Source organism: Macrosteles quadrilineatus, unplaced genomic scaffold (genome assembly GCF_028750875.1).
Source record: "Macrosteles quadrilineatus isolate MER2022 unplaced genomic scaffold, UCM_ALF_1.0 Scaffold_1__1_contigs__length_201487025, whole genome shotgun sequence".
Lineage (NCBI taxonomy): Eukaryota > Metazoa > Arthropoda > Insecta > Hemiptera > Cicadellidae > Macrosteles > Macrosteles quadrilineatus.
In genome coordinates this window covers 73,119,266-73,132,328 of record NW_026542594.1, presented here as the reverse complement: position 1 = coordinate 73,132,328, position 13,063 = coordinate 73,119,266, and the positions used below count along the sequence as shown (strand labels likewise).

Genomic DNA, 13,063 nt, shown 5'->3' with positions numbered 1-13,063 from the left:
CCGCCGCCTCTTAATGATACAGCGTGATCTTGGTAAAGTAAAGGTTACATTTAGCGCAAACCGCAGCAAAACTGAGATAAAGTCATGGCGTGTCTACTTGAAATTACTTAACCTAACCTTAAATTAATCTTGGCCCCTTTCAAAAAAATACTCTATATCCGCCACTGAAATAAAATATAACATTATTGGTTAAACAATTTTTAAACAAACCATACATACATTACTGCCTCTAATTTTCCAATTTGTGTAGTAACACAATACCAAAACATTTTTTTACCAGTATTGGAGGAACTTTCTATTAAAAACTATTACAGTTTTGACCACTTTGCTTAGAGATAATATGATGATGAATGTAATCTTTGTGTTTGGTTTAATAAATGAGTGTATGTGTTACACATTAACAATTATTTGCAAATTTAATTACAAATTAGCTACATTTAACAAAATAATTGAAAATTAGACTCTATCTCAATAATATTTTAGTCATTGACTAGTAATTTTTACAGGCTTAGTTATAACCTGTAAATCGTAGCAATGATTATGCGTAAGACACAAGTCTTCAAAAACTTGTACTTAAAGGCTACACAAGTTTCTTACACCACATAACCAACGACAGATTTTTAATTATGTTTAATTAAAATAAAACTTAATAATCATTTACTGTTTCTGTAACTTTTCCAGGGGAATAGGTCACCACTGATAGCAGCATTCTTACCATAAGCAAGTTTCAGACACAATTAGACAAAAATATTACATATTTTTTTAACAATACTGAATCTATTGAAATAGTTTATTTACAACATTTAAATCAAAATAGCAAAATTGAAGTACTTAAATTATTACTATTCTAAGTGAAGGATTATCTTAAAATCTTTTGCACACATTTTTAGGTTAATTTTACTTTAGGAAAGGATGCTTGAGTTTCTGGCGGAAGTCGGCAGATCAACAATTGAATTGGTCCTTACCAGCTTATAAGATGCATTTGAAGCATTAAAATTTTAAATACCTAACCTACCAACGTTTCGTAAACTAGCCAATTCAATTTTTTTTATCAAAAAAATTCACTTCACTGCATTGTTTACTTCTTCTTACAGCACTAGTGTGGTTAAGAGAATATGTACTGTACTGGGTTCAAGGATTAAGACAAAATAAAATAAGTAAAATTTTATTGTTTCAAACACCAACTTGTTAGCTGGTGTTTGAAACCAATTCAATTAATGATCTGCCAACTTCCTCAAAATCTTTTATTGATTATCCTTCACATAATATAATAATAATAATTTAAGACATAATTTGATTTGGTTTTTTTGGATTGAAATGTTATAAATGTTTTAATACCTGAGTATGTATTGATAAAAAATATGCAATATTTGTCTACTTGTACCTGAAACAGTACTTATGGTAAGAATGCTGCTGACAGTTCCTATTTTCTGAAAAAAAAAACAACAGGTAGGCCTATAAGTAGGTAATGAAATTTTACAAACGTAATTTAAAAAAAAACGGTCATAGGTAAAGTAGTGTACGCAACTCGTGTAATCAGCCATTACATGATCATTGTGTAAACTACTTTAACCTCATCCCCTTTTCATTATTTAACAGAAAGCTAACAATATAAACTGATGAAATAAATAAAAAATAGTTTTTAGGATAAATACATACATTGCATTTCCTCTCTAACTGAATGGATTTGCATTTAACAGGCTAACAGTTTACTGATGTCTACTGAATAGTTTGCTGCGCCAAATAAACACCGTGCAAAAACACAAGTGTCTAAGATTCTATTTGTGACTTAAAAATTTATAAGTAAAAATACTTTTTAAACGAAAAACGTGGGGTGCATGCTAATTTACAATTATCTTCACCTATTGAACTATTATGATCTATTGCATGCGTCCCACGTTTTTTGTTTTAAATCTTACAAGTATTTATTCTCTCAACATATTTATACGTTATTTTCTACATTTTAGTGCGTTTAAAAACGTGACATTTTTAAAAAATATTTTGATTTATAAATTATTTTCTACTTTTTAGTCTTTATGTGTAAAAAATATGTTAAATCTATTTTATATGGCCTGTTAATACATAACCAAAGCCTTATTATCTGTAATAAGATGTTTATCTTTACTTTGAAATGCTTATTTTATATTGCTCATCAGGAAGTTAGTTTAAAATCTATATCAAAATTTGTACCGGACAAGAAAGTGAGCTAATAAAAACAAGCCCATGGGGCGTAGCCTAAGGGAAATATGAAAATTATAATATTGCATCGTCATCCATCTGTGAGCTATGTTTCATGTTTCATGTTTCAAGTCTCTAGCTCATCGGAAAGTTAGTATAAATCTGATTGGAAAGCGAGCTAATAAAAACGTTTTAAAAAGGGTAGAAAGGCACTTAAGTGAGTGCAATATAGTGCTTTGATATTATTGTCATATCACAGTCCCCAGCAGTTTTCCTTTAGAACTTACACCGCTTTTCTCCAACACTGTTTCATACTGTGTCATTACTTAGACTAGAGTGCAGGACTTTATAGTAGTTTACGCAACGATTGCGTTATGTTAGTCTTTACGACACGAGTAGAAAAAGCCAAGGCTCGTGCCTTACTTCTACGAGTGTCGTAAAGACTATTAACGCGAAACGCGAGTTGCGTACACTACTTTACCTACGACCATTTTAATTTCCAACAATCTGTTTGTTATTAACTAATAATCAATACTCATAACTTCTTAGAGAGGTTATGTTTTCGTTTATTGTCATTGCCACTGAAATTGATGCAACGACTTATTGTATAATCAGCTGATTTCATGTAATTACGTGTTTGTAAAACTTTGTTAAATAATATGTTACTTTTTCAGGGAATAGATTCTGCTAGCAGCATTCTTACCATGAATATCAGACAAAATTAGAGAAATATTGCATATTTTTTGGGGCAACTGAATAATATAATGAAACCGTTAATTTACCGTTAGATCTCTGCATCGAATATGTGGTCCACAACGAGTTGGGGGGAAAAGTTGTTAAGAGGTTTTCAAACATAAACCAGAAGCACATTTTCATTTATCAATTTAACCTTATTTTGTTTCGTCCATTTAATGAATTGGGTATGTAATTTCATACCTTTGTTTCGATTTTGGTGGCAAAAGGTTAGCACAAAAAGTTTTTGCTCTCTTTTCTATCTCGTCAACTTCAATTTCATGACAGACATTTTTAAATCAGAGTAATCTACCTTCCTCTCACTTCCACCAACTTAGGTTAAGAATACGAGAGCATCAACAGGAACAAGTGGGATCAATAATTAAAATTGTCAACTGATCAGCTGATCAGCTGATTAGTTGACGTTCGAAACATTACAATTTTACTTATTTTCTCTCAATCCTTTACTCCGTGGTCCATTACCCGTGTTGTTATGAGAAAAACTATGCTGTTATGAAATAAAACTATGCTGTTATGAAAGTAAACAGCTGTTAAGCGATACTTTTCAATTCTAAGAACTGAACTGAAATGGCTACTTTAAAAAACGGCCGTAGGTAAAAGTCTTAAGTGTACAGTAAGTGTATGTCTTATTAAAATCAAAACGTAACACAATAAATTTGATATATGAAACTTTACTAAGTCAAGTTTAATGATATTTGGGCACTGGAAGAAGTTAGAGCAGCTCTGGTAATGTGTGTGTTGTGTTGAATATTTGTAGCCGAGCCCCCAGCAGTTTGACTTGATCAGCCAGTCTGTCATAGTATTCATCTGAAGAGTCCTCGTCTTGTAGACTGAGCCGCTTGAGCCACTCTATGAGGCCGAGGATGAGCTTGCGAGTAAGTGGATCCCTTAGGAACTCCTGATGACAAACTGGTGTGAGAGACACCATCGCCTTGGTGACCTTCTCTACCACGTCCAGGTCTGGGGCTGCTACTGTGTTGTCTGACAGTGAAGTGCTCTTGCCTTGCAACTCTCTCTTGAACAGCTTCACTAGATGTTGGCACCTACAAACATAACTAGTGTAACATAGGACCAACTCCTGGTGTGAGAGACACCATCAACCTTGGTGACCTTCTCTACCACGTCCAGGTCTGGGGCTGCTACTGTGTTGTCTGACAGTGAAGTGCTCTTGCCTTGCAACTCTCTCTTGAACAGCTTCACTAGATGTTGGCACCTACAAACATAACTAGTGTAACATAGGACCAACTCCTGGTGTGAGAGACACCATCAACCTTGGTGACCTTCTCTACCTTGTCCAGGTCTGGGGCTGCTACTGTGTTGTCTGACAGTGAAGTGCTCTTGCCTTGCAACTCTCTCTTGAACAGCTTCACTAGATGCTGGCACCTACAAACATAACTAGTGTAACATAGGACCAACTCCTGGTGTGAGAGACACCATCAACCTTGGTGACCTTCTCTACCACGTCCAGGTCTGGGGCTGCTACTGTGTTGTCTGACAGTGAAGTGCTCTTGCCTTGCAACTCTCTCTTGAACAGCTTCACTAGATGCTGGCACCTACAAACATAACTAGTGTAACATAGGACCAACTCCTGGTGTGAGAGACACCATCAACCTTGGTGACCTTCTCTACCACCCAGGTCTGGGGGATGCTACTGTGTTGTCTGACAGTGCAAGTGCTCTTGCCTTGCAACTCTCTCTTGAACAGCTTTACTAGATGCTGGCACCTACAAACATAACTAGTGTAACATAGGACCAACTCCTGGTGTGAGAGACACCATCAACCTTGGTGACCTTCTCTACCACCCAGGTCTGGGGGATGCTACTGTGTTGTCTGACACTGAAGTGCTAAATTTTGAACTAAGAAGTAGAAGTCATGCTATTTCCTTGAAGGAATAAATTGTAAATTATAATTTCACAGAAATACTCACCATTGCTGTTCTTTGAGAAGAGTTTCTAGATTAACCAACTGGTATTGTCTAAGACGTTCTTTGGCTTGCGTCTTTTCTTCAGGAGGCTCATCTTCAGTAATTGCTTCTAACTGAGACAGTTTAGCATCATGCCGTTCGACCAAAAGATCATCAATAAATGTCACCACCTTAACCTGTTGACCACCAGATATTCACCAATCATTTTGCTTTTGAAACAGCTATTTAAAAAAATCAATGTTAATGGTACTGTTGTTTGATTGTTAAGAAATATTATTATTTGTCAAGGTATAAGTGTCATATATTATTACCTATATATTTTGATTTAAGTTCCATATTTGTAAAACTACAACTGTTAGTTAAAATGTGAATATATGTTATGAAATTTAGTTTAAATTTCATTTAAACATATATAAACAAAAAGATATTTTTTCAAAAAAATATTTAACATCTAAATGGGATTTTGGCTTATCTACCAATAACCTTTATTTTTTAAAGAACTTTTATATGGTCAAACCGATCTCAGGGTGAAAAGGAATAAAAGTAAACTCACTTAAACACCCTGTGGTTACTAAGAGTTAAGTTTATTAGCTCTTAATAGTATATTTTTATTTTTACTAGTGTCTAACATCCATATATCCCTATAAATAATACGTGATATATTTTAAATCAGTATATTTTAATTTAATTTTTAATATATTTTAAATTGAAATCAGTGAAGGCGATTTCCACAAAACACTACTCCTCCGTTAATAATGGACGGATGTTTACAAAGGATGTGTCAAAATTAAGTATTTTTTGTGTAGACGCCCCCTTTCACCAATTCCTGTAATAAACGTCCTCGGGCTTTGCCCCAAAGGCCATCAAAATCCCAATGTATTTCTTATGAAGAAAAGATTTTGTTTATTAAACAGATTAAAAAATTTGTATTAATTACAGCTGTTCTTAGTAAACACATGATACACCCAACAGGGTTCATTTTCAAAGTGAGTTTGTTTTCAGTTTCGATAACTGGGAGTGGAGTGAGTGATTGGTTAAATTTTCTTTGAGTTGACTATTTTAATTCATCGGAAATAATAACTGTTATACGTTTTGAAATAACGCCTGTAATACTTTGCAATTGCTCGAGTTCGAGCAACAAGTTCACTAGTATCTATATATTAATAGGCTAGCATGTATCTTTAAAACCTTTTTTCTCAGCTCGTGTGCATCACAGGGAAAATCTACGCATACTGTAGAAAGATATTTTCCTGTAGATGTGTACAATCTCTTTAAAAATTAAAATAGGCTCAAATATAAGCACAAAAAAATAAATTGAAATAAAAAAAAATTAACATGGGCTTTATGGGTTGCCATGCTGGTGACGAAATAACAACAAAATATAAACAGAAAATCAAAACAATATTAACAGGCTAGCATGTTTCTTTAAAACCTTTTTTCTCAGCTCGTGTGCATCGCAGGGGAAATCTACGCATACTGTTAGAAAGATATAAAAAAAATAACATGGGCTTTATGGGTTGCCATGCTGGTGACGAAATAACAATCACATGTTTTATTTACAGTGTGAGGTGAAAATAGAGAAGCCTGTATCATAGATAAAACATACTCCCTTGTGTTGCTTAGTTTATGCCTGTACCTTTGACTTACAACTAGACATTCCATCCCTATGTTAAAGTTGTCACCAGTTTTTAATTAAATTCTTCGTAGTTGATGTGGGCCACCAACTGATTGCGCTGATCTAAATGACTAATTTCTCTCGAATACAAGATAATTTTTACCTATTCAAACCTATGGAATGACTTATTAAGAGCTATAGCAACTGTGTTGAGATTAAATCTGTGGACCTTATTTAATTATAAGACTTGACTCTTCAAACAAACAATACTTTATTTTGTAACTTTAAAACAGAACACATATAAACTTGTACAACTCATAAGCACATTTGTTTTTCTCCAACTAGGAGGTTGCTATGCCAACATAACAACAAATTTTATAAACATGAAACAGTCTTTAGTTACACATAGAATAATAAATAATTGAGTTAGGGTATATTTTGATATATTTTTATATTGCTTCAACACCCTCCCTCAATATAAAAATGTATTGTCTTCTTACAAACAGTTTTAAATAACATTCATTTTATCTCTGGATGTCTGGAACTTTGGTTTACACAGAGCTTTTGTTAATATATCCGCCAATTGGTTTTCAGAGTTAATGTACTTTAAAACAACACTTCCCTTTTTGATAACTTCCCTTAAATAAACGGTATCAGCAATCTGACACATACTTTCTCCCATAAGTTTGTAAACAACCTTTATCATGTATAAAAGCGGTGAAAGTAAATATACGGAAATGGGATTTGTACAATTTTGTTCAGAATTTAAAGGACTATAACATACTAAATTTTTATCAAAATTGTTCGAGCCAATTTTGGGAAATCCGATTTTTCCGTTATTTTATGGGGTTTTTATGGGGAAATAACATAATTTACAATAACTTTTGAACCGTAATTTTTACAGAAAAGGGATTTGTACCATTTTGTTTAGAATATAAAGGACTATAACATACTAAATTTTTATCAAAATCGTTCGGGCCATTTTTGGGAAAATCCTATTTTTCCGTTATTTTATGGGGTTTTATGGGAAAATCCCCATCTAAAATCAAAATTTCTAAAAAAATGAAAAAAACTATCAAAATTGTAAGGACCATAACCTACTATGTTAAATAAAAACTGGATTTTTGTCTAAAATCCTATTTTTCGTTATTTTATGGGGTTTTTATGGAAAAAAAAAACATAATTTACCATAACTTTTGAACCGTAATTTTTACAGAAATGGGATTTGTACCATTTTGTTCAGAATTTTAAGGGCTATAACATACTAAATTTTAATCAAAATCGTTCGGGCCATTTTTGAGAAAATCCGATTTTTCCGGTTTTTTATGGGTTTTTATAGGAAAATCCCCATTAAAAATCAAAATTTCAAAAAAAGGAAAAAAACGCCTGGAGATACCATGGATTAGAACCTACATACCAAATTTCATCGAAATCGGACCACAGGTGTAGTCTCTAGCTCTGTACACATCCAGACACACAGACACACACACACACACACACACACACACACACACACACAGACATCACTTCGAAAACCACTTTTTTGGGTCCAGGGGGACCCAAAACGAATATATCCACTCAAAACTCAAACTCGAAAATTTTTACGAAAACAATACTTTCTCCATATACTATGGTATAGGGGGAGAAAGTAAAAATTATACTTGACATCAATTTCTAGACTTCCTGCAACAGCTATTGCTGATTGATTATCTTCATGGATGGTTACAGCTCCACTGGTTGATACATTTAGATCTTCTAGAAGATGTTTGAGACATTGGGATTCTGTTATTGCCAAACTAAGAGCAATATATTCTGCTTCGGTCGAGAATTCTGCTTTTATTCCCGGGTAAGTCGAAACTTGGAAGTTTCGACGTCTTAGGAAGTCCTCCTAGTTGGAGAAAAAAAAATGTGCTTATGAGTTGTACATGTGTTCTGTTTTAAAGTTATAAAATAAAGTATTGTTTGTTTGAAGAGTCAAGTCTTATAATTAAATAAGGTCCACAGATTTAACCTCCACACAGTTGCTATAGCTCTTAATAAGTCATTCCATATCCTTCATTTTTAAATAATGACTCAGTTTTGATTTGAATGTCAAAATCTCATTTTCACAGGAACCCACTATAATTAGATCATCCACATACAGTAATACATACAGTTTATTTTCATCAGTCAGTCTTGTGTACAGACAGTAGTCACTATTAGACCTTGAGAAACCTTCTTTTGTCATTATTTCAGTGAACTTTTCATTCCAATTTTTGGGAGATTTCTTCAAACCGTAGATTGTCTTGTTTAGTTTTAAAACAGTAGTTTTACTTTCAATATGTTCAACTCCAGGAGGTACAGATAAATATACATCTTCTGTCATGTCACCATGTAAAAATGCACCTGTCACATCCATTTGGTGTACTGGTAAACTCTGTTGATTAGCTACAGCCATTAATACTCACAATGTTGTCATCTTAGCGACTGGAGCATAGGTTTCAGTTGTATCGAAAGATCCTTGTTGTTGAAATCCACGAGCAACAAGTCTTATCGTACTGGTTGATTGATTGCTTCTTTCCATTTATCTGCATCTTCACGATTCATTGCACTTTCATATGAATCAGGTTCATCTACTTCTACGGAAGTCATAAAATTAACTTCATAGTTGTCTAATTTTACAGGTCTTTTTAGTTGGTTTCGGTTTCTTAGTTTCATATTAGTTGTATTTTCTTCTATATTTACATTTTCTTCAAGCTCTGGATTGTCTTCTACAGGATCTAGGTCTTCTTGACATTCATTTTCACTTTGGTATACTTCATCTTCGTGTAATACATCAAGTTGCTAATCTGTCTTCATCACTTCTGTTTCCTTCAGGGACGATACAGCGTCAGTTTTAGTCTTTATTGTATTTCCAACAGGCTCATGGAATATAACATTGCAGCTGATTTCAACCTTGTTTTCTTCAGTAATGTATATACGGTAGCCTTTAGTAGTTTCACAGTATCCAACAAACAAACCTTTTTTAGATTTTTGATCCAATTTCTTGCGTTTTTGTTTTGGCACATGAATATATGCATCACATCCAAAAACCTTCAGTGATTTGGTATCAAAGTCTCTGCCTGTAGGATTATTATTATCAGCTGAGTTATAAAGTTATGAATCATCTGCTATTTGGTTTGTTTACATTATGTTTTGTTCTTGTAAATAAATAGTATTGATTTAGTTTACTTAAAATGAGTTTTAATAATTAATTATTCTTTATTGGCGACGAGGATGGGATAGGTTTGCAGTAGGAAGCAACTGTCCAGAATTTGAAGTCGAAGTCAGACAAAGATGGCCCGAGGGAGTTAATAACCGAGGTGAGCTTGTTAAGTCAACAGTAGTACTAGAGTTAGCTCAATCTATGGAACGCGCGAGAGAAGAAGTTTCCAAACATTCGTGTAAAAATGAGATTTTTAAAGTAAGTGACAGTAAGGAAAAAAGGAAACCAGAGGTACAGAAATCTACTGGTTTCAATAGGTGTTATAGATGTGGGTTTACACATGACCCAAGTGAAGATAGGTGTCCTGCTGTTTCTGCTGTGTGCAAGAAATGTACAAAGAGAGGCCACTTCGCAAGAATGTGTAAAAGTCAAAATAACTTTTTCAAGAGAACAGATGGTAATTTGAGAAAAGTAGATGGTTCTTGTGATCAAACTTACGATGATGAGTGTAATTCTGATATTGATGTTAGTGGAACACAAATTAGGTCAATCAAGAGTAAGGTTCCGAGAGCTACAATAGATGTAGAATTGAACGGGTATAATGTTAGAATGGAGTTTGATTCCGGGGCTCGGGTAAGTGCTATAAGTTTGTCTCTTTGGGATAAGATCAATTCAAGTGGCGAATCTCTAAAAAAGACGTCTGATGTCATCACTGGCTATGGGAAAAATAAGCTAGAAGTCATGGGCAAGGCTTTTGTGGACGTTACTTTACGTAATCGTACTAAACGATTGCCAGTTATTGTATTACTAGAAGATGATGTTCCATTATTTGGGTTGCCGTGGAGTGTATCTTTCAATCTTAATTTGCCTAGGGAAGTAAGGGTTAGGCGTATTGATAATGGAAAGACAAATAGTAAAGAGACCGACAAGAATGAAGAAAGTTATAGAAAAGAGTTACAAAAAGAAGTTGAGGCATTAACTCAGGAGTTTTCTGAACTCTTTCGTGATGAGCTAGGAACAATATCTGACTCTAATGAAGTTATCCATCTAAAAAGTGAAACAAAACCTGTATCTTACGGGGCAAGACGAGTTCCATTCCCCTTAAGGGAGGCAGTGGAAAGAGAATTACAGCGATTAGTACAGGAAGGAGTTTTGGAAGCAGTGGACCCTTCCGAAACACCGATAGAATGGAGTACCCCAACAGTCAACGTAGACAAGGGTGGAGGTAGAGTCAGAATCTGTGGCGATTTTCGTACAACCTTGAATCCAAACATCGTTCCGGAGAGACACCTCTTGCCAACCTTTGATGACTTGACTTCTAAATTAACTGATGGAAATATATTTTCAGTCATAGATCTTCGAGACGCGTACTTGCAAATGAAAGTACATCCTGAGTCACAAAAGTATCTTACGATAGCAACTCATGTAGGCTACTTTCGCTACAAAAGGTTGCCTTTTGGGCTTTCCTCAAGTCCAGCAAAATTTCAAAGGTACATGGAAAGTTTACTAAAAGGACTTAATGTCGGAGTTCTACTGGATGATATAATCATTTCTAGTAAGGATAAGACCACCCATATAACCACTCTTAGAGAAGTTTTGAGACGGCTAGAGTCAAGTGGAATAAGAGCAAAACTGTCAAAATGTAAGTTCTTTCAGAAATCTGTAAAGTATTTAGGCCATACAATAGATGGGAATGGTATTCATCCCTCCGAAGACAAAGTTGAAACCATAAGACACGCACCAAGGCCAAGAAACGTGAAAGAATTGTGAGCCTTTCTAGGGGCACTAAATTTTTACGAAAGGTACATACCTAATCTGCATGCGATCGCTTCGAACTTGCATAAGCTGACTGGTACGAAGACTAAATGGAAATGGACTGACACCGAACAAACTACGTTCGACAAGTTAAAGAATATCCTGTCATTAGAGAAGACATTAGTCCCATACGACATATCAAAGCCGATCATTGTTGAATGTGATGCTTCTGAACAAGGTGTTGGTTCAGTGCTGTTACATTTGATGCCGGATGGAACAGAAAGGCCAGTCATGTACGCCTCAAGGACACTAACGGAAGCAGAAAAAAGGTATGCTACAGTTGACAAGGAAGCACTGGCGTTAGTTTTTGCCGTGAAGAAGTTTAGACAATACCTCAGTGGAAGACATTTCAAGGTGAGGACGGACCACAAGCCACTTGAAAGAATATTTGGAATGCATCGAGATCTTACCAAAGTAGTAAACAACCGTTTGGTTCGTTGGGCTTTGTATTTAATGGAGTATGATTTTGAGATCCAGTACATCAAGGGACAGGATAATTGTTTGGCTGATTTTTTATCTCGGTTTTCACTCAAGACACAAGAAGTATTGGATCCAGATGAGAGAGAGATTCGAGCATTGGTTCAGGAGAAAATTGACGTAGTTTATCCAAATCATGAACTTGTACTGGAGTATAAGAAAGATCCAAATATGAAGAAACTTATAGACTACCTGGAACATGGTTGGCCAAAAGATACAGGAAACTTACCACCATCCATGAAACCATATTGGAATAAGAGAGAAGAGCTGACATTAGAAAACGGCATAATCATGCGATTAGGAAGAATTGTAGTGCCACAGATTTTGAGAGAAAATGTATTGAAAGAACTCCACAAAGGACATCCTGGAATAGAGGCAATGAGATCCCTATCAAGGTATTATGTTTGGTGGCCTAATCTGAATAAGGATGTTGAGGTTTATGTCCGTAGATGCCACCCTTGCCAGAGTAACCGATCATTTGACACAGAAGTACCTCTATATCCTTGGAATGTGCCAAGTGATCCATGGGAGCGAATTCATCTTGACTTCGCAGGTCCATTCGACAACCGATTCTGGTTAGTAGGAATCGATGCGTACTCAAAATGGGTTGAGATCGAAGTTATGGACCGTACGACAACTACTGCTCTTGTAAATAGATTAAGGACTTGGTTTTCGAGGTATGGTGTTCCTAAAAAAATTGTATCGGATAATGGCACCCCCTTCACATCTCATGAGTTTAAGAGTTTTTGTAAGGACAATAACATATGTCATGTTACATCTGCGCCGTATCATCCAAAAACCAATGGTTTAGTGGAGAGGATTATCAGAACCTTCAAGAGTCGATATAGTGCTTGCAAACAAGAAGGTCTCAGTTCATCACTTGCACTTTTACAAGTGTTGCTTGCGTATCGAAATACCCCACAAAAGACCACAGGACAACCACCATCAGTCCTTTTCTATGGTAGAAGATTACCAACAGCTTTGGACAGGTGGAGGTATAATAGCAGAGAGAGAATAGAAAATCAAGTGTGGCGACAGAAGTACTATCACGACTTAAAATCCAAACAAAAGGAGTTTTCTGCCAAACAAGAAGTGTGGGTTCAAAATGAAACGAAGA

At 35.1% G+C, this 13,063-nt stretch overlaps 1 protein-coding gene across 2 annotated transcripts in view; it reads right to left on the bottom strand.

Annotated features, from left to right (window-relative positions):
• Nucleotides 1-390: 390 nt before the first annotated feature.
• Nucleotides 391-13,063, bottom strand: part of LOC128983584 (nucleotide exchange factor SIL1) — a 161,565-nt gene continuing 148,892 nt past the window's right edge. The window contains exons 7-8 of one of the 2 annotated variants that reach the window (XM_054402917.1): nucleotides 4,859-5,031; nucleotides 391-4,144 (exon numbers count right to left, since the gene is read on the bottom strand). In XM_054402917.1, the coding sequence (XP_054258892.1) occupies nucleotides 3,961-4,144; nucleotides 4,859-5,031 (357 nt within the window). In that variant the 3' untranslated portion in view covers nucleotides 391-3,960. Of the gene's footprint in view, nucleotides 4,145-4,285; nucleotides 4,485-4,858; nucleotides 5,032-13,063 lie in introns of those variants that run through there. The other variant, XM_054402918.1, reaches the window with a different exon arrangement.